Raw genomic sequence first — 27,065 nt, forward strand, 5'->3', positions numbered from 1 at the left:
CTAATCTCTCTCAATTAGGTTGGCTATAGTACCAGAATACATGCAGCTGCACCTGCTTTGTACAGTTACTGTTTATGCTCTGGTATTCTTGCAGCTCCCCATGTGCTACAGCATTCTCTAATATACTATAAATTGTCCTTATACTTTAATTGGCTCTTCTGTCATTCCATTACATACAAGGCTTGGTTTGGAATTTGAGTAGTTAGAAAAAAAGCTTCATCTGAAGAAAAACAAACTTGGATATGTGGCAGGATTTGACATGTTTTCTTTTAAAATGCACTGACTGGTACATTCAGTGATGGGAATGCTTCATAAATAAGAAGGAATAGAGCAATCCCCAGCTGTGCATGAGTGGCAAGAATTACAGTAGATCATATACAGCAAAATTAGAGCTGAAGCTGTAGATACCTGTTATCTTCTAAGGTCATTCATATTCCCACATCTTGGAGGGATGCACACAGGGCCACATGCTTAACTTCAGCCTGCTTTTACTTCTCATATTTAAGCTTTTCTGGTTTCCTGAGCAGCTCTTGCTCTCCCTGTCTGCCTTGTCCTCTTCTCCTTCCCTGTTGATACAGCAAGAGAGTTATCCTGTATTATCCTGCATGTCTGACTATTGTGGTTTAACCCCAGCTGGCAACTAAACCTCACTCACTCACTCACTCACTCACTCACTCACTCACTCACTCACTCACTCACTCACTCACTCACGCCCTGTCCTGCCCTGCCCTGCCCTGCCCTGCCCTGCTGGGATGGGGGATAGAATCAGAAGAGTCAAGGGGAGAAAACTCGTGGGCTAAGATAAAGACAGTGTGATAGGTAAAGCAAAAGCTGTGCACACAAGCAAAACCAAGGAATTCATTCAGCACTTCCCATGGGCAGGCAGATGTATTCAGCCATCCCAGGAGAGCAGTGCTCCACCATGCATAATGGTGACCTAGGGAGACAAGCAGCATTGCTCCAAACATCCCCTCTTCCTCCTTCTTCCCCCACCTTTATATGACACCTCCACCTGGGAGGTCTGGGACCTCCCTTTGATCAGCTGGGGCCAACTGTCATGGCTGTGTCCTGTCCCAATTCCTTGTGCACCCCCAGTCCACTCACTGGTGGCGTGAGGTGAGGGGCAGAAAAGGCCTTGGCTTTGTGTGAACCCTGCTTAGCTATACCTGTGTTATCAACAGTTTCCAGCATAAACCCAAAACAGAGCCCCATACAAGTTTTTATGAAAAGAATTAACTATCCCAGCCAAAACCAGCACATTGAAACCTTTTCTGAGATCAGGAAGCAGTTTGAGAGTTTGCAAAGATTTGGTAAAATCTGGTAGCTTTACTGATGATACCTTTTGAAAGGTGAGAATGTTACAGGTGGGTAAAAAGTCCAATGATCTTGAGAATTTATTGTTTCAATGGTAATTTTTTGTGATTTGCAGTTAGTGTTCAGTATAGGTTAAAAAAACTAAAATCAGTTCTCAGAGATAAATGAGGTACAGAGATTGTTGGTGTTTTGTGGAGTACTTCAATGGAGGGAGAGGGAAATCTGTTGGAAGTTAGGAGTAAGGGGAGAAGAACCTTTTTACTTGGATTATGTGACAGAAGACCTTTAACCTGCACTGGAACCACTAAACAGTAGAGTGGGGCTGCAAAATGGAGATTGCAGAGCATCTTTATATTTGTTTTGTTCTAATAAAACTGCAGCTGACATTTACATTCATCTTGCCTGTCTGTTTTTCATATATTTCCTAACTCACCAACTGCTCAACACACCTTTGGCTGAATAACAAGAATGGAAACTTTTTAAAATACTCAGTTCCAAGGCTGAAGTTTTATTGCATCTTTAAAAAAAAAAAACCAAAACAAACTGGAATAGATTTCTCCTGCTACAACAATGGGCTGTATGGGTTCATCGTAATGAATATATTATTTTAAAGCAGTCCTTGCAATTAAAATATAAAATAAAATTCAAAGGAAAATTGCCACATTATGTTTAGTTGTGTGTATAAAATACTTCGATTTTTTTAATATCAAAGAAAAACTTTGAAAATTAATTTAAAAACAAAATTCTGCACGTTAACCATGCATCATTTTAACATCTCTGGCACACCCTGCCAGAGTCAGACAAACTGCTTTGAAGTTTAACTTCTATAACCAAATAATTTAGAGACGCTGGAAGCAACTCAAAAGAATAGTTTGGATAGTCTGTGTTTTGATTGTTGAACCTAAGTAATTGTTATTGTTGGGATTTAAAAGTTAGAATTTCTTTAGAAATCTTTAAATGTAACTGATGATGCAGTGCTACCTTACAAGGACATAAGGAATATTGCCTATGGATTTTCATCCTCATAACTGGGGGCTCATCCTAGGACTCATAATTGCTGAAATGGTTCAAGAGACCCACAAAATAATTTACCAGTAAATAAATTGAGTTCAGAATTGTGTGAACTTTTTGTTATACATGAAAAGGGCATTTCTGTCAGGTCTTTATCATCCAAGGTGCCATTTAGCAGTACAAGCAAAGGTAATTAATCAGATACAATGAGAAATGGATTTTCAGAAAGTAACTTTGAACTGTAAAGCTCTAAATGATCCAAAAGTTAATTCCATGAAGAAGCAAATCTTTGCTTAAGAGTAGAGTACCTCAGATATAATAGTGTTACATCTGGAAATATTTGGGATTATTCCCTTCTTAGAGAAAATCATAAATATATATATATATATATATATAAAGTTTAAAAGTATAGTTACAAGTCTTACATTTCTGAGACCACAAAATCTAGAGCCTAACTTTTGTAATGCTCTTCTTGATTGAAATTGGTGTGTTTTTAAAGAATTTTCTATTAGAAGAATATTGAGATCATTAATAGTTCATAGTTCTTGGGTAGGATGTAGTTGACTGAATCTATGAACTACATTCAGCTGTAGATATTTTGTCATTTTGCACATCATTAATGCAGTTATGGTTTTTGTGTAGAGTAACTGTGAAAACTATGTATGACAGACAATTAAAACTTCTCTTTATGTTTGTTTTGGCATTTGACATACAGTATCATGCCTTTGCTTTGATATGTAAACAGCGGCTTAAAGATTTCATGCAAAGGAGGAAAGAAACTTTTGACTTGCTAATGTTGATGGTTAAATTGTGGTTGCCACATCTGTGTTGTAATAGATGATGGAACTGGGCTCACTGTGATATTCTAACAGTTTGTGTTGTTAATATAAATATTTAGCATAAGGAAGACAGGTTTGTTTAATAATTTAGTCTGCAGTTACAAATGTATTCCATAGTCAATGAGAAGAAAAAGCTGCCTTTTATATCAGAGGGATTTTTGTAGTTTATTTGCTATAAATATGCTCCTTTTTTTTGGTCTATAAACATGTTTATTTTGGAGTTTATGAAATTTAGTTTTCATATTCAAGTTTTAAAAAAAATCTTCTAGCCTCAAGTTTCACATTTGAGTACTTCCTAAATTTAGACAGTTGTCATCTTCTTATTACACAAAACAAAGGCACATTGAAATCCAGTCCTACCCTATGGTGTGTATTTTTTTATATAGTGTGTTCTTTTTTGGATTTTTGATAAAGGTTTTATGTCAATTCTTTGGTTTTCACTTAAAGAACTAGAAAACTAGGCATGAGAATTTTCATTAGTTGACTAGATTAAAAGCAAATCATCTAACAACGCATTTTGTACATACAGAATTGTCAGATACCTGTAGTTCACAGTAGCCTTATCTAATCTAAATTTTGGATAGGTAATAAATAGCCAATATTATTGAAATATTGTGATGAAAATTAATATTATATATATAAATATTATATGTATAAATATATGTATAAATATATGTATATTTATGTATATTATATGTATTTATATATATATTTATATTTATTATATTTATGTACATTATATGTATAAATATAGATACAATTTTGTGTGTACATGCTCAGAAGTGTGTGTTACAAGCTCTAGTAATTATCATGTATGTGAGCATATGAGTTGATAATTTCAGCTGTTTGTTACTGTTTGTCAATGCTTTCTGAAAGGATTTTGGAATAAGTTCACTGTGAAGTAAGTTGTTTCCAAATTATTTCTAGGCACTGGAGACTTTGAAAATGTTTGAAAAAAAGGATAGCAGAGTAAAGAGTGCAGCTGCAACAAACCTTTCATTCCTTTATTATTTGGTAAGTGTTTGCCTCAACAAAACCAGTTAAGAACTGTGGTTTATGTAGCAACCTCTGTGTTTTTGTAGCCATTTCTGTGTCTGCCTAAATAATCTCTGTAAACAAGAAGAAACTGCACCTTAGAGTAGTTATTCTGGAACACCAGTTGGAATTTGGATCAGATCCCTTTGTATACTGTTGATAGGAAGCAGAGTGAGATTGAGCCCCAGGCCACAGGAACATGCTTGCAGTTGGATTTGTGCAGAAGCTCAGTGGCTGGATTTAAAACATTAAACTGAGAAGCCCAGCTGAACTTCAGAAACATGTGAAATAGGTAGCTTAGGCAGATGTGTTTGTGTATGAAGTTTGTAGGGTATGGATTTTTTTAATTTTTTTTTTTAGTAAATGCTACTTTATTGCAACAGAGAAAGCTTTCAGACTGCATGGGACAGAGTGGCAACTTGAAAGAAGTGATCTACCTTATGCAAATATATAAGAAGTATTTTAGGACTTAGTAATGGGGTTGGTTTTCATCCTCAATCCCCTGAAATTCCTGGAAGAAGCCGCAGCTGCAAGAAAGTTACTTGACAAATTACTAATACAATGTTTGTTTTGTTCATGTAGGGGAATGAATTGGAACAAGCAACTAACTATGCAGATTTAGCAGTAAATTCTGATAGGTACAATCCAGCAGCTCTAACTAACAAAGGAAATACTGTTTTTGCAAATGGAGACTCTGAAAAAGCAGCTGAATTTTATAAGGAAGCTCTCAGGAATGATTCCTTATGCACTGAAGCACTTTATAATCTTGGTAAGTCACAGGTGCTATTGTGATTTAGATTTGACTGAAGGTAACACTAGTGTTTCTGAGAATCTGTCTTTGAAAGTTTTCTTATAGAAATATGTGTGAATTTTTATTACTTTATTGAGTGATTTATGTTATGGCAAGGTATTAAATTGTACTACCTATCTGTTCTGAAAAAAAAAAAATCCCAGTGTTTACATAATTAGTAATTGCAGATGAATAAGTTACTTTGAAGATTAAGAAATTCATATACCTATTAAAGGGATACCAGTTTCAGCATTATTAAGCCATCAGTCATTCTCCTCTAAAAGCCTTGCCTTTCCCTCATTAGGCTTGTTCAAAAAATTACATTACATAAGTTCTTGGTCTTTGATTGGGTTCATGTTCCTTGTGTTTACTTCTTGGTCTTTGATTGGGTTCATGTTCCTTGTGTTTACCAGTTTGGTAGGTCATGCTGGCTGATAACAGTTCTGTGCATGGCTCTCACAAATGGAGAGTCCTTTAAAGTCAAGGCAGGTACACTGCCTCCAAGTACTGAGTTCCTCTTTTGCTTTTCATGGTTATCCTTTTCAGTTAATATACTGAAGTAATCTGCGTCTCATTATATTAATACTGTAACCTTTATTTTTTAGGTTTAGCTTACAAGAAGTTAAACAGGATAGATGAAGCTTTGGATTGTTTTCTGAAACTCCATGCAATCCTTCCAAATAGTGCCCAAGTCCTTTACCAGCTAGCAAGCATGTATCTTTTTCTGGCTTATTATAAGGAATGGTGGTTTTAGTAAACTCGTTTAATCCAAAATACGTGTTTCAGTCATGTCAAGGTGATTTAGAAATTTACTATGCTGTCCATTATAGTAAGAATGATTTATTATCTGATGTTTGTAAGAAAAATGAGAGCAGAACTTAACCCTTATTGAATATTTCCAGTGAAGCAAGTGAACAACATTAAGACTGCTCACAGTGCAGGGATTAGATTTACACTCAGTATTAAATTGTGTCATGGAATATTTAAAATGCTGCTGGTATTGCTATGAAAATACTGTGGCAGATGTAAGCACAATTAAGTAAAATATTTAAGAAAAAAATATGTATAGTTAATAAATGTGAAGTTCTGTTCTGAAAGCTGTTTTCAGATTAGTTAGTGTATGTGTAAGAAAATAATTGTCTCCCAGCACTGCAGAAGCTCAACAGATTGAAAAGCTGAGGGAAGAGATTGGCTTTGCACATCACCAGTGATACCCTAAACTATGAGCTTCTTTAACAATGCTTCTGAGGACGTCCAAACTGTAAAAAAATCCTCCCCAAGGCAGAACAGATTGCAGCTGATGTACTACACTTTTAAGAATAGTGTGGGTAATAAAAATATATTCTAGTCAGTAAAATAAGTAACCTCCAAACATATGAAAGGGCTCCGATCTCTTTTCCATGTAAAGCCCCTTTATAGCAGCACAAATGGCCCAACAGCTCTGTATCCATCTGGGGATACAGAGAGAGCTTCTCTGCTCCACTGCTATGTAAAACTGCTTTCCACCAATTCTCAGAAGCTTCTTCAGTGTCGGGTAGGATGGAGTAGAAACTGAAAAAACAGGTTGGGCAGTAGCTCCAGCTGACACTGCCAGAGCTCTGAGCCATTGTGCCATTCAGGAGGGAAGAGCACACTGCAGGCTGAGTTACTGCTAAAATTGCTGTTCTCTGGACCAGAATAGTCTGGACTGTGCTCCTTAGACATACAGCAGAAAACACCCCTGCTGGCAAAAGGCTGTTCTTGGAATAGCAGTTTTACCTAATCACTTTCAAACAAAATGCTGCTAGTACAGGAACTAGCCAGGTTGTAAAGGCTGCAAATAAATGGCCTGGCTCTCACACTTTGTTCATATAAATGAGGAAGTCAAAGTCAGATTAGTGTCAGAGAGAGAGAGAGGACAAGTGAGCCCAGAGTTCTGTTGAGTCCAACATGGTTCTAAGGTGAAAGAGCAGACAAAGTCTCTTAATACTTTTCTTCTTCTAGCATAAAAAAAATATTTCTGATACAAATTAAATTATGAAAACAGTGTGGAAAAAAAGAGTCATTGTATCTTCCCACTACAGTGACTGGTGTAGTGTTCAGCATATGGATTGCATTAGGTAAAGTATTAGGGATTTCTAAATCAAACTACCATTGGCATCAGTCCTTAACTGAGGAAAACTCAGATACCAGATCATGGAAGATCCCAATCAAGCCATAGAGTGGCTGCTGCAGTTGATCAGTGTAGTACCAACTGATCCACATGTACTTTCAAAGCTAGGGAATTTATATGATACTGAAGGTGATAAATCCCAGGCTTTTCATTATTACTGTGAGGTAATTTTGCTTTTTCAATGCACTTTCTCCTAAGTAAAGAAAATTTTGCCATAGGTTCCTATATCAAATTAATAAGTGATTAATTTAAACATTATAAAATGTCATCCAAAAAGAGGATAAAAAAGAGATAGTGGGGGAGAGTTAACAAAATCTGATTTTTGTAGTCAGATCTAAGGAAACATAGGTTATGTTTTCATGTGGATATTGGCCTCAGACTTTCCTTTTTCTTTTATGTAGTCATTGTTTACATTGGGACAAAATAAAATTGGGATATAATAGAAGTAATTTTAGAGGTGTGTAATGTGGCTGAGTTGATTGGAATATGTATAGTATGTAGCTACATATTATACATATACATGGAATATGTATAATATGGAGATACATATAGATTGTGTTTTGTTTATGCCTGGAAGTTTTTATATATATTTTAACAGTATAGCTATACATTATGTATACACAGTTACCTGAAGATAGGCAGCTGCTTTCATTTCAAACCAGCTGTACTACTGTCTACAGTTTCTAGAGGTTCTTCTGTGTTAGAAATGAGAATAAGACAGAAGTGTCTGGTGCAATCTGAGAGTTCTCTTTCTTTATCTGTGCAAAGTGAGGATGACCAAATCTGTGTTGCAATCTGAATTACCAGTTGAGTTGTTCTTGATGATAATTTTGTTGCCTATTTCAAAGGGAATTTTTAAAAAGCTGAAAATGCTATTCATGTAGTTATGTACAGAAAGGAATGGTTTGGGGTGAGTTTTCCAGCAGACTGAAGTGAATGTGGAATTGCACACTTATTAGTTAGCATTGTTTAATGTTTTAGGTAAGTTATTCATACATAGATGTGATTTCAGTAAATGATTTTGCTGTTACAAGCTATTTAAAATAGTATTTCAAATAAGGCTAGATGGAAAATGTGACAAGCTCATCTTGGATAACTTCTAAAAAGCATTCTGCAATTAGAATTCTGCAATTAGAAAACTTAGCATGCTTTTTTTCTGCCCCCCTACCAGGATCACTTAGTGTAGCACACTACTTCCATTCATTTATATTACATGTTTTGGGCATCTGGAGAATTAAATACTTGAGTAAGATATTCCAGAAGCAACATAAAGATGTTGTTTATCACTAAAGTTGTGTGGTTTTTCACCTTTCCTATTTTGTCAGTCATACCGGTATTTCCCTTCCAACATTGAGGTCATTGAGTGGCTTGGAGCATATTACATTGACACCCAGTTCTGTGAAAAAGCCATTGAATACTTTGAAAGGGCAGCACTTATCCTGTAAGTAGTTATTATTCTATGCCTACTCAGATTTCTCATTAGACATCTATCAGAATACCTAGAGATAAATCAGCTGGATAACTTTAATACTATAAACAAACAGCAGGATTAAGAATATTTGTGATATTTTTTAATTTTCTCAACTTTCTGCTCATTTACAGCGTGTTTTTGCTCTTACTGTGCATTTCAGTGTTAAATAAAATCCTCCATTGGGCCTAAGAGAGGGTTAGCTATTAAAACCTATTTTTCTCTATTATCTGCAATTAAACACAACTATGAAGTGGAGAACAGTTCTCCAAAGCCACCAAGACCTCTTTCTCTGTGTCTTCATGTGAAATATTTCCTTTCTCTTGTTTTATTATGCGGTGAGGATTTGGTGGTTCAGATTAGTGCATGTTTTGGCTGATCTTACTGCATTTCCTCTTTTCCACATGACTTCTATTTCCATCAAATAAGGTAAATAAGTAAGCAAAAATGTGCAGTGCTGTACTACCAGTAATCAGGGAAAATAAATTGACAGGCTAAACTGATCCTGATAAAGATATTTGAATTATACTGAGTTTAGTTCAACAACTTAATTGCTGAAATTGTTCTTTAGCAGAATATGATGCACTTGAGTAAGTATATAGGTCATATACTTTATTTTAGTTCAGAAAGGGACCTCACTAGAGATTGGTTTATAAATAAAATTTGGTCAAATTTAGATTTGTAATCCAGAGTTCAAAGAGAATTCTAAGAATACACATACACAGTCTTTTTATCTGGAAACAAATATAAGTCTATAGGTTCATGAAGAATTTTGTGTTAATAGATGAACTAAAATTCACTCCCAATAAGTGTGAATTTCTTTATTTTGTGTTTTAGGAAAACTATGAAAAGTTATGCAAAACTCTGTTATGGCTTCTCTTGTGATGATCTAAAATTTGACATTCTTTTTGTTCTTGAATCTCAATGACATGTATGTACAAAACACCATGTGAACAAAAAATTCATACAGTATAATTCAAGGAAAAATGATTCTGCATGTAGGTTGTAAGAAGTTCAGTAAAAAACTTTCAGTAAAAAATCCTAACTTTGGCTTTGAGATGCTTGGGTTAGAGTAGACCTTTAATTACAGATGAGAAAATCTAAGGTTTAATTGAGGATTAAAAATGAGAAAAAAAAATAGACTTCACTCAAATGGTGGTATATTTATAAAGAAATAGAGAAGTACTTTAGACAAAAATACACAGGAGAGCTGACAGAAATCACAGTTCACACGTTTGCCAGTATTCTTTTCCCTACAAATACCGGCCACCTTAAAAAATCATTTTAGTCAAGCTATGAGATTTCATATGCTGGCATCCACGGCCTTCTTAGAAAATTTGGAAAGAAACAGCTGAGAATAAGAGGAATTATTTCACAATCTTGTTTTGGCAAAGATTTAAATATTTTGTGCTTCATGTTGCAGTCGCTCCATGCATTAAGTATGTGGATTGTAAAGTACTTATGAAGAATTGGCATATTAAATTCTTCAGTATAACTTGTAATTTATCTGTAATACAGAAAAATGTTTTCTCTGTGGGAGGAGATTTTTTTTTTGCTGTTTATTTGGTATTAAAAATAGAGACTAGATATGCTAATTGGTAAATATAAATGTAAATATAAATTGCGACTAACTTTATTTAAAGTTGCATTTTAAAATTATATCCTTATTTTAACTGTCAACAGCATTTTTAAATTTTATTCTTTAATGTATTCAGTGTTTTAATCACAATAACTACTTTTTAAATTGCATTCTAAGATAACTTGTTAGACAATGAGTTGGGAAGCAGTTTTTCACTATTTTATTTTTCCTAGCACACTGAAGTCTATCCTTAATAAAAGGACTTAGTGTAGTTAGTACTTGATGCTGACAATTTATTCTCTCTAGAGTTTTCATACTGAACTGAGTAATAACTTCAATTATGGTGTGTTTTGCTGCCTTTGTTTGCAGGGGACACATTCAGCTGAAGCTAAAAAGGTGCAACATTTGTATTTCATGAACTTACTTGGCAACTAGCAGGCAAACAGATTGCTTAGAGTTAAAAATGGCCTGTGCTATTATTAGAGAGGAAAACTGAAGAGGATAAGTACAAAATTATTCTGAAAATGTTAACTGACGGTCCCTTTTGGATATGCTACTATTCAATTGTAAGCCACATGTGCAACATTCTTTGGCTTATAGAGGATGCTTACACTATTAACATGAAAATTTCCTAATTTTCATATTGTCTTGGTAAAAAATGATGAAAGAGTCCAACAGTTTTATTGCACATGCTCAAGCATCTCAAATATTTTCTCTGACCATACTGTCACCATTATGTGCTAAAAAGAGAAGGACAGGCAGCAGCTAGGACATCAAGGTGATAGCACAGAGGAGTAGCCACAGTTCAAAGCTGTGAGTAGGGACTGTGTTTCCTGGCAGGAATCCATGGCCAGTGTGGGATCCTAGTGATGGAACCTCCTCAGAATACAATTTAGCATTTTGTTCCTCCCCCATTGCATGGTTCTTTATCTCTGACAAAGATTAGTGGTTCACATGTCAGGTCTACTAATTGTGTCTGGGCACAGAATCATGAACCTGAGAAAAACTCTTAATATGGGACTGAAAATGAGTGACATGGAGTCCTGGAAACAGGTGTGTGACGCAGCAGTGTGTGAGCTGAGCAGGATACATTCTTTCTAGGAAGGCAACATGCTCAGTGAAACGTTGATTAGTAGATAAATAGGAGGTCTTTACCAGTGCTATGCAGATTATTTTGCTCATTCATTGTTTGGCAGTGTACATGATTTTGTTTTATTTATATGCAGGCCAACACAAGTGAAGTGGCAGCTGATGGTGGCCAGTTGCTACAGAAGAAGTGGTAAGTTCTGTAATTTTTTGTTATTGCTTTCAGGTTTGTAACATTCTTTTGTAATTCATTGAGGTTGTTCAGCTGGGAGAATAATGAGGATTTCATGGGAAGGATGGAAACAGACTGGGGTCTGCAGTTCCAGGTCATGGAGCAACAGTTTTAAACTGAATAAGAGTAGACTTACACTGGGCATAAGGGAGGAATTTTTCTTTGTGAGCATGGTGAGACACTGGAACAATGGTGTCATAGAGGAAGGTCAAAAAAAAAAAACAACCAAAAATCAGTAACCTCCTCCTCATTAATTCTGTTATTTACAGAATAATTTGGACTGTTTTCAGATGCTTTTAATTTTTACTATCCATTAATAAAGAATGTTAAGTTTGGTCTTATCAAATTTGGTCCTACAATATTAAATTTACTCTAACTATAAAGATTAATTGATGTTAAGGTGTTCCAATTTCTCGTCAAATATTCTTTTTTATGTTTGACTATGTGGATAGGAGATGTTTGTTTTGTTTGCAGGCAACTACCAGAAAGCTCTGGAGAAATACAAAGTCATTCACAGAAAATTCCCAGAGAATGTTGAATGTAAGTTATCTCATTCTGTGGTGCAACTATCAAAGGAAACTTTGTTACATTGAATAGGTGTGTTAGTAATCATATGATGTATTTTTCATATAAATATACTTCCATTAACTAGTATTTTTATTCATGCTAATGCTGCATGGTTTTTGTGACAACACTGACGTGTGATTTAAGAAATATGAGGGTAATGCTGAAGAAGAGCAATGAAAATAAACTTTAACTGAGTTGCATTGGATGAGTTCTTTCTCATACATATGTCCTAGATGTTATAACTATGCTACTCATTTAATCTTTCTTATGAAAAATATATGTACTTGTACTTTTAGTTCCTGCTAGTTGAAATTCCTGCTGTGAATTTCTAGATACAAGAAAATCTTATTGCTAAGTTTTATCAAAGTCATGGTTTCCAAAAAAAAACATTGAGGGTGAGATTTTGTTGCTGGGTTTTTAACTATAGCTGGTCTCCCAGTCTCTGGAAAATCCATAGAGGATTTCAAACTAAACTGCAGGAAACACAACTTTGAAGTGTAAGACACTTTGCAAAATCAGTCACACCTGTACTGTAAATAAAAAAGCCCTTTAGAAAATAAGGGTTGTCAGTGGTTGTGTAAACATTCTCTTCCATCCCACACTGTGCCTCACAAATTCCAAAATACAAGGTTGTCGCCAACGAGTCTGTGCTTTTAGATGCAATGTGGGACGAACAGTCATTGTATTTTATTTTAAAATCATATCATTCTGCTTTTATTGCTTTTTTAAAGAGGATTTATTTATTATTAATTTATTGCTTTTTTAAAGAGGAATCACAGCTTTCTTGTACAAGTGAAATTCAGTACTGTAACTCCTCCAAGTTATAAGCAAAATATCATGTTCATGTTGGTCATACAATATTTCAGAGGGGCATTTAGTAAACCTTTTAGAATGCAAATATGTTTCTGAATGCAGTTTCTACAAATTTCACAAATGGAGGCAGGAGTTAGGCAAGACAATTTTACTGATTTAAGTTTTCTACTGCTGAAACAATGGTTCTTCCCTCATCCATCCCTAAGCATGGGCTTCCTAAACCAGCAGAAAACTAATTTAGCACAAAATGAAATAACATGTTTGTGAAAGCAGTCTGGAGAGAATGGATCATGTCCTGCTTGTTTCTGCTTCAGTTCTTTGAAAGGAATGTTAACAAACACATAGGAATACCAACAATGTTTTCAGAGTTTGGTAGAATGTCTCAGGACAATGTTTTTCAGGGATTCTTTTAGTTCAATCATACAGTTACATTTGATTTTTATGTCAGCTTTGTTGGGGTTTCTTAATTCTATAAATATTACTCTTTGAAAATCAACCACAGACAGAGGAAAAAAACCATTTTGATTCACTTGGCATTTGCAAAATTGTTTTCAACAAAATTCTCTTGATAGCATCTCCTTAGTAATATTGTAGTATCATTTCTATGCTTTGCAAAATATTTTGCAAATGTCAAGAGTTCTGAGCCAAAATACTTAGTATGCCTTTTGCCTTCCACATATACCAATGGTATTTGTACTGTTCATGGATACAGACAAAGAGAAAATAGTGAATTACTTGCAAAATATCACAACTTGTATAGTGATACTGGACTGGAGTCACCTTGTTTGCAGTTATTTGCACTCTTTGCCATTCTGCATGTCCAGGTCTGTGAGGGTGCACTTGTAGTTTGACCTGCTTGTAAATACTTTTCTAACAATGCTTTGCTTTCCAATTAGGCCTCAGATTTTTAGTTCGTCTCTGCACAGACATGGGGCTGAAAGAAGTCCAGGAATATATAACAAAGCTCAAGAAAGCAGAAAAATTAAAAGAAATCAGAGAGCAGGTAAGTTTGTTTCTGTGTGTATTACACAGTATTGCTGCAAAGGTAGGTGAAGCTAAAGTAATGTTTATGATACTTCAAGACAAAGTGTGTTGTTAACTTCCTGGTTTACACAAGCTTATATTTTGGGGGTTTGGGAGACTTAGTTTTAAATTACTGATCAGTCTTACATCTGTCTGAATAGTTTCTGAGCACCAGATTTTCTGTGATTTTTAAATACTAGTGAAAGATGGACTGTGTGGACATGAGGGAATGCCAGAGCCACTCACATAATTCAATGTCTGTGGAATGTCGTCTTTCCTACTCGCCAGATTTTATTTAATACTTCAGTGTATTTATGAGCCAAGTAATAATGCAACTATAGGGAGAGATGGGAAGCCTAAGAATTTGTCCATGTAAAAGAACTCCTTTTTCATTATATACAAAACTGCAGCACTGACATAGTATATAGGTAGAAGTAAACTATTCATGTGAGTGCCAATTTAAAAAAAAAAAAAAGAATTCCATGGAAAAGTAACAGGCTGTGAGGCTGTGAAAGGTATGAGATCATAACTTGTGTTCTGTTCAGAAGAGTGAGCTCACGTTTGTGTGTGTGTGTGCACTCGTGCATTGTTTTCTTGCTATTCTGGTGATAAAATAAGATTTTAAAATTAAAAACAGCTGCTTGTTTGAAAAGCATTATCCATGCTGTTGAGCTGCAAAGTATTCAGGCTTGGTTTGCCTATCCAGAGAATTGCCTCAGAGCTACATAGTCACATTAGGATACTTTAAGTATTAACTAATTTACTCTGCTCTTACTAACACTTTTTGGTCCCTTTTGATGACAGATCATGTGCACATGCATTCTTGGCTACTTCTGCTTAAGTTCCAGGGAGCCTGAGTATGCATGTGAGCAAGGGGACACTTTAAAAATGAAACTCACCAGGGGAAACACTGACTGAAGGATTGCAGCTTTATGCTACAACCACACTTTGAGGGGCTAGCTGAAGTGTACTGACCGGGTTTTCAGTAACTGTAAAATTCAAAGCACTTGGGAAAATGGACAAAAGAAAACGGTTAACAGCTGTAGTGGGATTGATATTCCTCCACATCTCCCCATAATTGTATCAGTAAGCAAAACAGATGACCAGGTATAATGTACCTATTCTGCAGAGCTCACAATTAAGAGATTCGCTGAAGTGTGTTAAACAGCCTTTGCTTGGTTTCTGATCACTTCAGTGTCAGTAATATACATAGTTTGTTGCAGTAACTTTCAATACCTCAGTGCTTTACTTGAGAAAGCTCATGAACAACACCAGTTAAAACTGGTTTATTTTATAGTTGACTAGAGAGAGAGAGGTGCCTGGAGAAGGAAAGGCCATTTCTTTGTATGTAATTCTGGGCTTTTTTCTACACTGAAGGCATTAATTGTAGATGGGCAATGTCAAGGACTTTAAAGAAAACACCTTTTTTTCTTTACAAAAGTTAATATTTGAATACAATTTTTAAAAACCTAAAAATTGTCACATCTCTTTCTGTTTTTTTCATATGGGAAGCAAGAGCTTTCCCAAACACATTACTTTCTGGTGAGGAAAAAGCTACTGATAGACTATTTAAAAGTTTAAATCCTCTAAGTAACTTAAGATTTTAGTAACATAAAAATTATGTTTAAATTATGGGGGTTTTTAATTCTGACTTCTTTGTGTTAAGGAAATTTATCAAGTCATACCTGAATGACAGAAGTATCAGTTGGCTCCAACACAGACTTGAACAAGTTATTGCACACTTGGTTTAGAATGTTCAGGCTTTAACAATGACCATAATTCAGCCATGATGTGGGAAGCTCCCTCTGTGTCTTGCATTTCAGTATTCCTGTTTAAGAGTGTGTTGACTCTATCCTGTCACAGCACTAACCTTGCAAAGCAGGATCACAGAATGGTTTAGGTTGAAAGAAACATTTAAAGATTATCTAGTTTCAAGCCCCTGCTGTGGGCAGGGACACCTTCCATTATCAGGTTGCTCAGAGCCCCATCAAATCTGACTTTTAACATTTCCAGGGATGGTCATCCACAGCTTCTCTGGGCAACCTGTTCCAGTATCCCAACATCCTCAACATTTTTTTTCTCCTTCTCTACCCTTTCTCAGTTTAAAGCCATTATTCCTTGTCCTGCCACCACAGGCCTTAGTAAAAAGTCTGTCCCCATATTTCTTTTAAGACCCCTTTAAATATTGAAAGGCCACAACATTTCCCCAGAGTCTTCTCTTCTCCAGGCTGAACTACTTCAACCCTCTCAGCCTGTCTTCGCTGGAGAAGTGCTTCAGCTCTCTTTTCATCTTCATGGTCCTCCTCTGGGCCCTCTCCAACAGGGCCAAGTCCTTACACTGGATGCTCCAGAACTGGACACACAACTCTGGAGTATCAGGAGGGCAGAGTAGAGCAGATCAGATAGGGTTTCTATGATGGCACTTTTAATTAGTCAAAGCTTTAAGATAGATCTGCTTAAATATTTCCTCTAGTGTGTCTAGAAAAGAAAAAAAATTAATTCAGCCTTTTGAATAAGCCTGATAGTACTGTAATTTAAACTAAACCGATTTTCATTTAAGCAGATCAAATGAAATGCAGTAAGTTTAAAAAACCCAAACAAACCCCAGACAAACATGCCTCTTTCCTTTGTGCCCCCTAAAAACCACAGCTAATAATAAAAATACAACAGGTTTCTTGTCAGTTCTGTCAACTTCATTCCTGCAGACAGGCCAGTGTTTCCAGCCTGAGTAAGCTCTGAATGGGAGCAAAATTCTGCCCCTGTGGTTCCAAGTACACTCTCTCTCTTCAGAACCTCTGAAGTCTGATCAGTTGCTTTCTGCTCCTTCTTGCTGCTCCTTGTCTTGGCAGGACATGCTCCCATCTCCTTCTTCTGCCTTTCTCCTCTGCCGCACTCTCAAAACTTTCCAAGTTCCTCCCAAAGGAAAGGAACAACTCCTTCTGCTCCCAAGGAACCCACTGACACAGTTTTCTTAATAATGAACACTGTTGTAGTTGGTAAAAGAGCAAAGACTCTAAGGAAAGATGTTTCAGGGCACACTGTGATTCAGTATGCAGCTGTCCTGCATTAGTACTGGAGTATCTTTCTGTGACAATCTCTACATCAGTGCTGTCTTGCAAACAATAGCCCTGCAGTTCTTTCTTTTGCTATTGATGTTACATCTGGGTTCCCATCCTCTGATTTTGGATTTGGGAAGGGTTTTTTTGTTTGTTTCTTTGTTGGGGGTGGGTGTGTGATTTTTAGTCTTCTCTCTGCCATCTGGCTTTGGAAATTACTAGGGTTTTTTTCCCAAGTTCCTTCTGTCATCCATGACCATACAGTCATAAACTATACTTTCTAGTTCTAAAATTACCAAATTTTAATATTTCACCATCTAAGTTTCCAATAGGAATACTGGTTTCAGTTAGCAGTACCAGATACAGTTCAATTCCTGCTCTCAATTTTAGACTAGCCCTTGACTTCTTAATTGCATCCAGTAGAGACAAAATAGGTAAAATGCTAGGATAGTATACCTGCACTTCACAGTCTGCACACAGGCTTTGTCTTCCTGTAGAAATTTATCAAAATTTTCTATTTCGGCATTGTTTTTCCAGAATAAGTATATCCACATGGAGTTTATACCAAAATAAATATTCTGGAGTGCTTATTTCCCTCAGTTCTCAAATATGGACAAGTTGTTAAATACTTCCAGCCAAGAATCTGGGAACATCTGTGGAGTTCATTCCCTGTACAAATTTTTCTCCCTGCTTCTCACAGCATTTAGTTTTTACTGCAACCTTCATATGTTGGAATGTTTGAGGGGTGGTGGGGGTGGTGGGGAAGCTGGGGTCTTTTGTTTTTGTTTGTTTGATTGGGGTTTTTTACTGCATTAGCCTTCCCTTTTCATGTTTCACTCTAAAAAAGACAGGTAATAGTGTAAAAGTTCACAGAGCCTCCTTGGCACTGCTGTGTACACACATTACTGTTTATTTCCGTTCAGTGAGCTTAATGACTGAGAACGGGGCTGATGGGCTGTGCTGAGAAGCAGCGATGAGAGGTGCAAATGCTGCAGGGGCCTTACTGCCTTTGACTTCAGGCATCCACATCTGGGCTAACCATCCTAAATGTCTTTTGCAGTCATGGGAGAAATAGGCATCTTTAGGGTGGAAACCTATTTTGAATGTCTGCTTTTAGTGTGGGATTACTTACAAACTACTCACTTGGAATTTTACAGGAGTTAATCATATGTTTAAATTGTAGTTATTATGTTATATTTTGGGAGGAAGGTCCTAGGGTGTAAATGCCAAGAAGGCACTATCACACAGGAACTGCTTCCCTTGGGTGGACAGAAGCTGAGCTGCTGTCAGACTTGTTGTCAGTCATTCAACAGTTGGGAGAGTCTGGACAGGCTTCCTGAAGGGTCGGTATATGCTACTTCACTGGGCTGTGAAAAGGATATTTAATCCAAAATTCAGAGAACATATTTTAGGCTTGAGGATTTCCCAAAGCAAATAAAAAACTGTGAGAAATTCTGGTCCCAGACTGAATTGCTCCAAGACCAGTCCTAGTTTCACACTAGGCTCAATGCTTTCCTGTCTGACTCCTGTGGGTTTTGATTTAAGAGTTCTTCCTTTTTCTGTTGGCACAAATCTTGAAAGTTCTTTCACTTCTTTGGTATCATTCCAACTTTGCCAGACTTCATGATATTTTTCTGGTGAAAAATGAGCAAAGAATTTATAGTAATTGACCTGAAGACATGATGTGTGTTTTAATCAGATCCTGAATTCATATTTTGAAGTAAGATGCAGAGATACTTTATTAATAGCTGAGTGCTTTAAACATCAAGTTCTTGTACCTACCTATCAAAAAGTTCCTCACTGAGGTGTCCTGTCTTATAATTGATAAGATGTATGCATAAGAAATCTGGTGTTTTGCCAGAAGATCTAATCTGCCATGTCATACAAAGGTATTGCTTTGATAAACTGTTAAAATTTTCAAATAACACTCAAAAAAACACAGCTGGGAGATGTTTATGGTACCTTCCCCTATGCAAGAGAGCTGACTTTTAAACACAGCTTTTAAAATATTTACCTTCACCTTTATCTTGCATTTAACACTCAACAGCAAATTAAATTTTGCTGTGAAATACAGTTCTGTGCCAAAAATTCAAAATCCAAGATCCATAGGGTGAATAGTTCTTTTTATAGATTCCCCCACTTCTCCCTTTTGAGTCTTTACAATAATAAAATGCTTGTGGGATTTACAAGATGTTAATAGGCAGAGGCTACTTTGAACTCATGCAAGGAGGGCTGTGTTGCCTGTTTTTTCAGCTGTACTTTACAAAGGAACATCTGAACTATTTTTAGGCACATTCCTTGTATAAATTTTATCTGAAGAAAAATAATTTACTGAGATATTCTATTTGAATTTCACAGAACTCTTGTTTTATATAAACATTGGATTTAACCCTGATTTTAAGGACAATTTTTTGTGTTGAAAAACAACCTTTAGTAGTTAAACTAGACTTACTACACTGTAACATTCTTCTACTGTTTTAGTAACAAGCTGAGTTTAATTTTCAATCATTTTCTCTAATATATATTACTAAATTAGTTTTTTTGTTCTGTTCTTTCCAAACCTTTTCCACTGTCGTGCAGCGCATTAAATCTGGCAGAGAGGGCAGTGCACGGAGCCGCAAAGAGGGAAGTGGTGGTAAGTAGTCAAGGCCTCTGCTTAAATATCAGTTTTGACAGGACCCTGAAGGAAACAGATTTTCTGAAAGTGTTTCTAAAGCCTCCTTTCATCCTGAAACACACAAAAATATGCACTGAGTAATATGTAAGGGCTTCAGCAACTTTGTTTCATACTTTTTGATTTTCTCAGTGCAACTGGTACAGTAGCATGGATTTGGTTCCACATTTATGTTTTATATACAGGCCTTATTGTATTCCTAAAGCTAAATTTCTGATTGTTTTCAGTACTGTGGACATGAATGTTTTTATCCCATTAACTTGGTATTTGAACATTTTTAACTTAGGAATATTTACTAAAAGGAATCATTTGTTATAACAAAACAGAACACATAAGCCATGGAAAATAGGAATTCATTGTTTCTTTATTTAACATGAAGGAAAACGAATTTTGTGGCCACCGTGTAATCTGCTATGATAGGCGTTTGTTACAAGTCCAGCAGATTGTTCTGTGCAGCCAACCCTGTATTAAGGATAACATACCCTTTACTATCTTTGAGCTCATCCTTCCCCTTATCTCTGGGTAGCAGAACTGAAGTTCTAGAGTCTTTCCTAGAAGAAATCTTCCTCTCTGAACACTCAGTCTCCTTGCTTCTATAAATTTGCAGTCCCGATTTCCATAAATGTAAAACTCCTGCAATGGAAGTCAGGAAACTGCCCTGTATTGTCTTTTCTGCACTAGGTAGCCTGCATGTTGCAGGGCGAATGATTTTTCCCTCCCATTATTAAATCCATGAAATTAGTAATGTAAACCTAACAGTCCCCCACTGCTGCTCTAAGGAAACTAGGAGACTTCAGGCTACTTCAACCACCTGCAAAAAAAAACAAAAAAAAAACCAAAAAGCCAAAAAAACAAACCAAAACAAACAATTAAAAAAAACCAAAACAAAAACAAAACAAACCAAAAACAAAAAAAACCCCAACCAACCAAACCCCCATATTTTAACCCAAAAAGGAAATGGTTTATTTGTATCCTGCTTTTGGTTTATCTTGATATCAATGGGTTTCATTAGAAGATATCCTCAGTAAATTCTTGCCTCTCTTCCCTTCCTTTTACAGAGAAATATTTTATGATGGTTTTTTTTTTCTTATTTGGTAATTTTATTTCTCCACCTACATAGCAGATATTTTACTACACTTACCAAATTCTGTAGGGTCAGGAAAAGTCATGGCACTTACTAATGTAATCTGAAGAGGACTTTAGAATGCTGTTACATTTATGAAGACTGCTTCCCTGGATTTTCTGAGGCCTAAGAGTGAGTGTTAGGTGCTTGAGAGAGATCTTTTCTAGCTCAGTAATTTCACTAGAGAAGCTTTTAAGTAATTTCTTGATGTGTGGAAGAAACAACCATTCACCTAGGATTGAATTTTACCTGTTCTGGGCCTCAGGCCAAAGTAATTCTTTATTTAAGTAGCAGAGCAGGGTGGAAGAGGATGGAGAGTTTCTGGGCCCTCCTTTGTTACATAAACCCTGTGATCTGGCAGCCAGCTGGAGGTGCCAACAAAACAGCACTGTGAGACAGGATTGGTCCCTGTTCTCTGGGATTAAGAGGAATCCACTTCAGCATCCAGCAAGAAGAAATGAAGAGCAGCATTGGTAACTGGCAAGGGTATTTACAGCTGTGCAAAACTTTGCACCAGGTGTGTAGGGAAATGACACAAAGGGTCTCTTCCAGCTCTGTTTTGTAATTATCCCCACCCTCATTCATGAAAAAGGGGCATGTTTCAGGAGGGAGAGAGTAATTTAGCAAAAGAAGGTATACCTAATGCTTATGCTGAAAGGATGCTAAGACAACACAAATCCCACAAACTACCAGTTTGTCAGTATTTCTTTTAAAGACACAAGTATCTATGGAAAGTTGTCTTCCTTTTTTAATTTTTTCCTTTTTTTTTAATTTTAAAACAATAAGAAAGGGGATGAGAGGTTAAGAAGGATAAGTGTTGACCTAGAATTTGCCCTATCAGTAATTCTTAGATTGTTGAGTTTAAGATATTATATCAAATATATGAAAGAGTTGAAAAAAACACAGTTTGGGAACAAGTCCGTGTAAGAGTATGTTTGAGAAGTCTTCATTATACAAATTCAGTGCCAGAGATCCAGCCTTTCTGGAAATGACTTGGCAAACAAGCAAAGGTACAAAGAAGGTCCTGTACTGAGCCTAGAGTTAACTTCCTGCTGGGATTCTTAATTAAAAGTTGTGGTGAGCTGCACTACTTACATGTATTTTTAGAATGAGTCAAAGGCACTGGGCACATTTTAACTGGTAATGTTGGCTCTAGGGAGCCTTATCAGTGAAGAACCTGGACACTCACAGCATCAGATGTTAAGGACTGGGCTGTATTTTGTCCACATTGTACTGAGGATGACTAATAGACACCTGAACACCCAAACATTTTATTTTGTCCAAAGCTTGGCTTTGTTCACCTGGGTTATGAGCTGTAATTTGCAGTTTTATAAATTCCTGTGCATGGCCTGTGTGAAGATACATATGAAATATAAACATGGGTTATTTTATTTCATAATATTAGTATGCTTTTGATAATTGACTTCAAAAGGAGAGAAAAAAATATAAATGTATACATTTTAAGGTTAGTCTTTTCCAGTGGTGTTGCCAAGACCAAAAAGGTTCATTTTCCTATACTGTATGAGGGATTTGCCATCATTACTGAACCCAGTGAAGCATGGAATCCTCCTTAGTTTAGTACTTACTAGCTAAATCAAAGTACTTACTAGCTAACTGAAGTCTTATGCATTCCAAATATTTTAAGTATGATGCCTGTTTTCTTTCTTTCCTCTTAGCAGCTCACTGTCCTCATACTTGTCAGCATTCCTATGAGATTTTTCCCCCTCCAAATATTTTGTCCCCATACAGTTATTTGTATTAAGAGTATTAATAATTCAGGTTTCCTTGTTTTAGGAAATATGATCTAAAATTGCTTTTAAAGAGGAAGCTAAGAAGAAAGAGAACTAAGCCAGCAAGGTTTGTACTTCATAGGGCATCCAGTACTTTGCCAATATAAATTAAAACAGAAAGGTGAGATGCACCACAGCACAATTTCAGCAATATAATTGATGTGTGCATGAATGGTAGACAGAATGGAACAGAGAGATCAAGAAAACTGACGTCTATATATCAATGTCAGTTAAAGTCTGCTCTTGTCCTGAGAGAGAGATAAGCATTAAATCTAAAATCCCTACCCAAAATTGAACACATTTGTCACTCACTATAAAAAGGGAAATTTTCTTCTCCCCACAATTATCAGATTTATGGTTTTCAATCTTACTTGGGTTATGTTGGAAGCAAATGACATTGATACAGTCCTGTTAATTTTTTTTTTTTTTTAATTTTAAAAAGGAGAAAAAACCCCAAAACCACAATACCATGAAACCTTGAAGGGAGCTAACAGTAACATCTGAGTTTAGGCAGTTCTCAAAGATTTTCTTTCCAATAATCTTTTCTTGTTTTCATACTCACTTTTTTGTGTTTTGCAGATACATGATTGTAATATCCAGAACTTAGCAGTTGGTGCACTGTGGTTTTTACCAGCATAAGGAATTTTTCCTGATTGATAGCATAATGCCTTTATAAGTGTAGATAATGCAAAGTATGACATTAAGGAGTCCATTCCCGTGGCAGTGTTTACTTGGTCTCTGCATTTGCCCAGCTCACTGAATGGGGAGTTCTGTGCTGGATGAGAGGAGCCGTGCAGTCTCGGACAGGAGCCCACAGAAGCAGTGTTGAATTCAGAAGAGGAAAGGCTGAGTACTTTGCATTCTCCTTGTTACCTAGGCCTGTCAGGATGGATTTGTAAAATAAACCACATGGGAATAATTTAGGTGTCTTTTCCCTTTTTCATTTCACTGGTGACTTTGTCAGTTTGTCCATCCCCAAAGATTTCCCATATTCAAACACCCTTTGCCATCCCAGAGGGATCTCCTTATATATTATGGAAGTATGTTTTAGATGTTTGAGCTGTAGGCATCCCAGATAATCCTGACTGTGATAAAGATGATATTTTCTTGTTACTCTTCAGCCAGGACATGGCAATCATTTATATTTGCTAGGCTTTGTGTGCCTGTTGATGCCTCATTAATTACAAGTCTTTTTGGGAGGGTTCCATTGGCTGTGTGTGAAGAATAGTAAAAAGTTTTCTTAATTAATAGGGAAGGGAAAATCTGTTGAAATGAAGAGAACATCTTAATCTGTTTTCTGCTCTGAACTCACCTAAGGAGTGAGCTGAACTGACACACCACAAACAATTTTCATTCAACAGAATTTCAAATCAAAATGAACAGCAGCCAAGTTATAAATTGCATCTACTTCCCATGCTGTTTCACAGTTTTAATATATTCTTCTGCCTTCTGCACTGAACTTACTCTTCTCTTTGGTCAAACCAATGCCAATTCTTCTCCAAAGATGGTGTTTCCATCCCAAATATGAGAGATACACCGAGCTGCACTTTAAACACATTCTGGATTTATTGGAGAGTTAGCCCACTGTGCTCTTTGTTTCATAAAGATTTTACAGAGGAGGTAGATTACCAAACAATCTTACCCTTTGATGTCTTTTCTTGATGAGTACTAAAAATTCTAATTTACGTCCTTTGTGGTACTGGAGGAATTTCCAATGCAATAGTGTCATCACTGTAATTGCAACTAGTTAGATTCCTCTAAAAAAATAAATACAAGTACAATGGATTTTTTGGTTTGAAGTACACACAGGTATCGTGTGACACAGGAAGTACAGAAACATAAAAAGATGGAGAATCTTTTTTGCTAGGTATCACTACTTAAATTACAAAAAGGGATTATTTTTGCAGTATGTTGCATTATTCATTGTTCTGCCATATAAAATTGATCATTTTTTAAAATTAGGTTTTATATTTTGATTCTTTTTAAATCCCATCCAAATTCTATGTGAAGGAATTAGTTCAAATCAGTTTTTGTAAAACATTGAACAACTCTAAATGAATGAAACAATTCTAATAGAATAATTTAAACATCCTAAATATAGTAATATGGCCATGAGTTATGAACAGATGAGAGGAAGGAATGCACTGTAAAAGATATCAGCATGCAGTGTATTATTTATGTCTTTGTATGCATAGTCCTCAGTTAAGGCTATTTAACAGAAACTATGAGGGGAAGGTAATGTCAGCATGGTAATCCAAATCTCAAGTATCATGATTTTACAGAGTAAATGTATTTATAAATCAAATTTTATATTGACCAGCTCTGCTTAATTGGTTCCTGTTGCTTTTTCAACTGAAATCTGGAGCTGTGTTCCTGTGGTCACTTCATGTGTAGGTGTCCACATTGTCACCCCAAAATGAGTACAGGGGGGATGGCCTCTGCATGAGCTACAGTAATAACTTACTTAATAAAAGCGAAATAAATTAATAAATAAGGACTGGGTATTCATTGCAGGTTTCCTTAGATACAGAGAGCGATTTAGTTCAGCAGTGGTCTTCCATTATTCAAAAGCTACTTTGAATTAGGTGCTGGTGTTTGTAGAGTTAATACAGTAACAGAGAGAAAATTAATTTGCAGTTTCAGAAATATCTACCTGTAGTCCTCTGATTGTAGGTACAATCAGAGAGATGTTAACACTCAAAGCAGTACTCTTAGTAGATAACAGTGAGAATGAAAAGCTTTATTTGTAGTTTTTATCTTTGTTTTCTTCTGTGTATTACTTTAGTAAAAGTTAACTTCATTCCCATAATTCAAAAGGTATATAAAATCTTTTTCCTAGATGGGGTGAGAGCAGCAGGGAATCATGAGTAGAAATTGTAAAACTTGCCTCCAAAAAGTATGTGTGTCTGTGGAAAAAATGCTTTAAAAACAACTCCTTCCCTGAAGTTTTCTTTACTGTAGGATACCAAAATCCTGAAGTCTATATTGCAAGCTTATATTCCTTAATATTGCCAAATTATGTGTGAATGTATGCTAAATAAAAACATGTAGATGATTCTCCAAACAGAACTACAAAAAATAATTTCAAGATGATATTTAGACTTCTGGCAGATCATGTAATATGGTCAACAGAATTTTTAATAGCTGCCATATTGGCAGCCAAATCCTGTATCCCATGGCAAGAGTGTCAAGAAAAGCTTACCCCAAATGGCCTAACAGCCATTTCATTCCTTGTGAAAGCTGGAGCTGTGGGTTTGAACTCCCTCAGGTGAAAGAAAGCATTGAGCCAGACATCTCACTTCCTGAGCTGCTGTCTGACATCTCCATGTAATGCAGATGGTGTCAAGCACCTCTTACTTTCTTCTGGGTGCACTTTAAAATGAAAGGTGCTCCTCTTCCTCATCTTCAGGTATGCTCAGAGCATACTGCAGTCCACAAAGACTTAATGTGGTTTTGCATATTAGTCTAATCTAAACTAAATGTGAAGAATTAACCAGAAGGGTTGTTTCCCTTCACTCTTGCTGGATATAATGCTCATACAGAAGTAAGGTGAGCAGTGTTACTTTGTTGATCCACCTGAGAAAAGATTTCCATTAGGTTACTGTTAAATGTACCTAGTAAAACTTAAGGATCCTAGAACATCTAAAGAAGCCTCTGTTTTCAATTGTATTTTTTTAGGGCAGTAAGATGTGCAGGTAACTAGTGGGCATTCTGTTAATCCCACTCAGTTTGGTTTGTCTACCATCCTTTTCTTCCTTCTTTCACTTTATATAAAGTCTTTCCCCTTCCTCTGGCAGCATTGCTAGCACCTATGTGTTTTCCTCCTTCACAGCTGAAAACATTCGGTATGCCATTTTCCTCCTCTTTTATTTTCATTACATGCAGTTCTTCCTTTCTGGGACCAACCAATTAAACCTATGGAGTTTCTTCAACCAGTTCAGTCTTCCCCTAGTGTAGTCTGCTGTATTGTTCCTGTCTTTGCATCTCTTTACGGCTCCTTACAACTTTATTTATCATGTTAAAAATTAATTGTTTTCCATTATGCAAGACTGTGCCTATTTCTATCCTACTCTTTTTCTCATTGATTATTTGTATTTTCCTCAAAACATTTTCATCCACGGCATCTCTGAGGGCCAGCTCTCACCTTTTTGTTGCACAGGCCTGTCCAGAGCCCACTCAAATCAAGGGGACGCCCTTTTGTAATTTCATAGCCCTTTAGTTGAGTTTCTCTCCAGGAAAACTCATTGTTTTCTCCCTGTTTCTTCAAATTCTTCAAATATTACTTCTTTCATGAAACCTGTCAGTGAGAATTGGTCCAAGGGAAGTGGATGTACATTAAGATATGTGTTCCTTGCTTTGAAATTTCAACTGCAATATGTGTCTTGTGAACTTATTAACTGTTTGACATGACTGTATGTATTAGATCTTTCTTGGAGCAGAGGCGTCTTCCAGTTTAGGGTTGAGCAAACAGAAGTCTGTGGTAGTATTTATAGAAAGATAAATGTTTGTCATC

The 27,065-nt window shown here is 36.1% G+C and overlaps 1 protein-coding gene across 5 annotated transcripts in view; it reads left to right on the plus strand.

Annotated features, from left to right (window-relative positions):
- The window catches only part of IFT88 (intraflagellar transport 88), a 127,587-nt gene that overhangs the window by 97,709 nt on the left and 2,813 nt on the right, over positions 1-27,065 (plus strand). For all 5 annotated transcript variants that reach the window (XM_066544791.1, XM_066544790.1, XM_066544793.1 and 2 more), the window contains 9 exons: positions 4,092-4,178; positions 4,782-4,968; positions 5,595-5,703; positions 7,155-7,305; positions 8,467-8,582; positions 11,415-11,467; positions 11,981-12,046; positions 13,783-13,889; positions 19,546-19,600. In XM_066544791.1, the coding sequence (XP_066400888.1) occupies positions 4,092-4,178; positions 4,782-4,968; positions 5,595-5,703; positions 7,155-7,305; positions 8,467-8,582; positions 11,415-11,467; positions 11,981-12,046; positions 13,783-13,889; positions 19,546-19,600 (931 nt within the window). The remainder of the gene's footprint in view (positions 1-4,091; positions 4,179-4,781; positions 4,969-5,594; positions 5,704-7,154; positions 7,306-8,466; positions 8,583-11,414; positions 11,468-11,980; positions 12,047-13,782; positions 13,890-19,545; positions 19,601-27,065) is intronic.

Source organism: Molothrus aeneus, chromosome 2 (assembly GCF_037042795.1).
Source record: "Molothrus aeneus isolate 106 chromosome 2, BPBGC_Maene_1.0, whole genome shotgun sequence".
Classification (NCBI taxonomy): Eukaryota; Metazoa; Chordata; class Aves; order Passeriformes; family Icteridae; genus Molothrus; species Molothrus aeneus.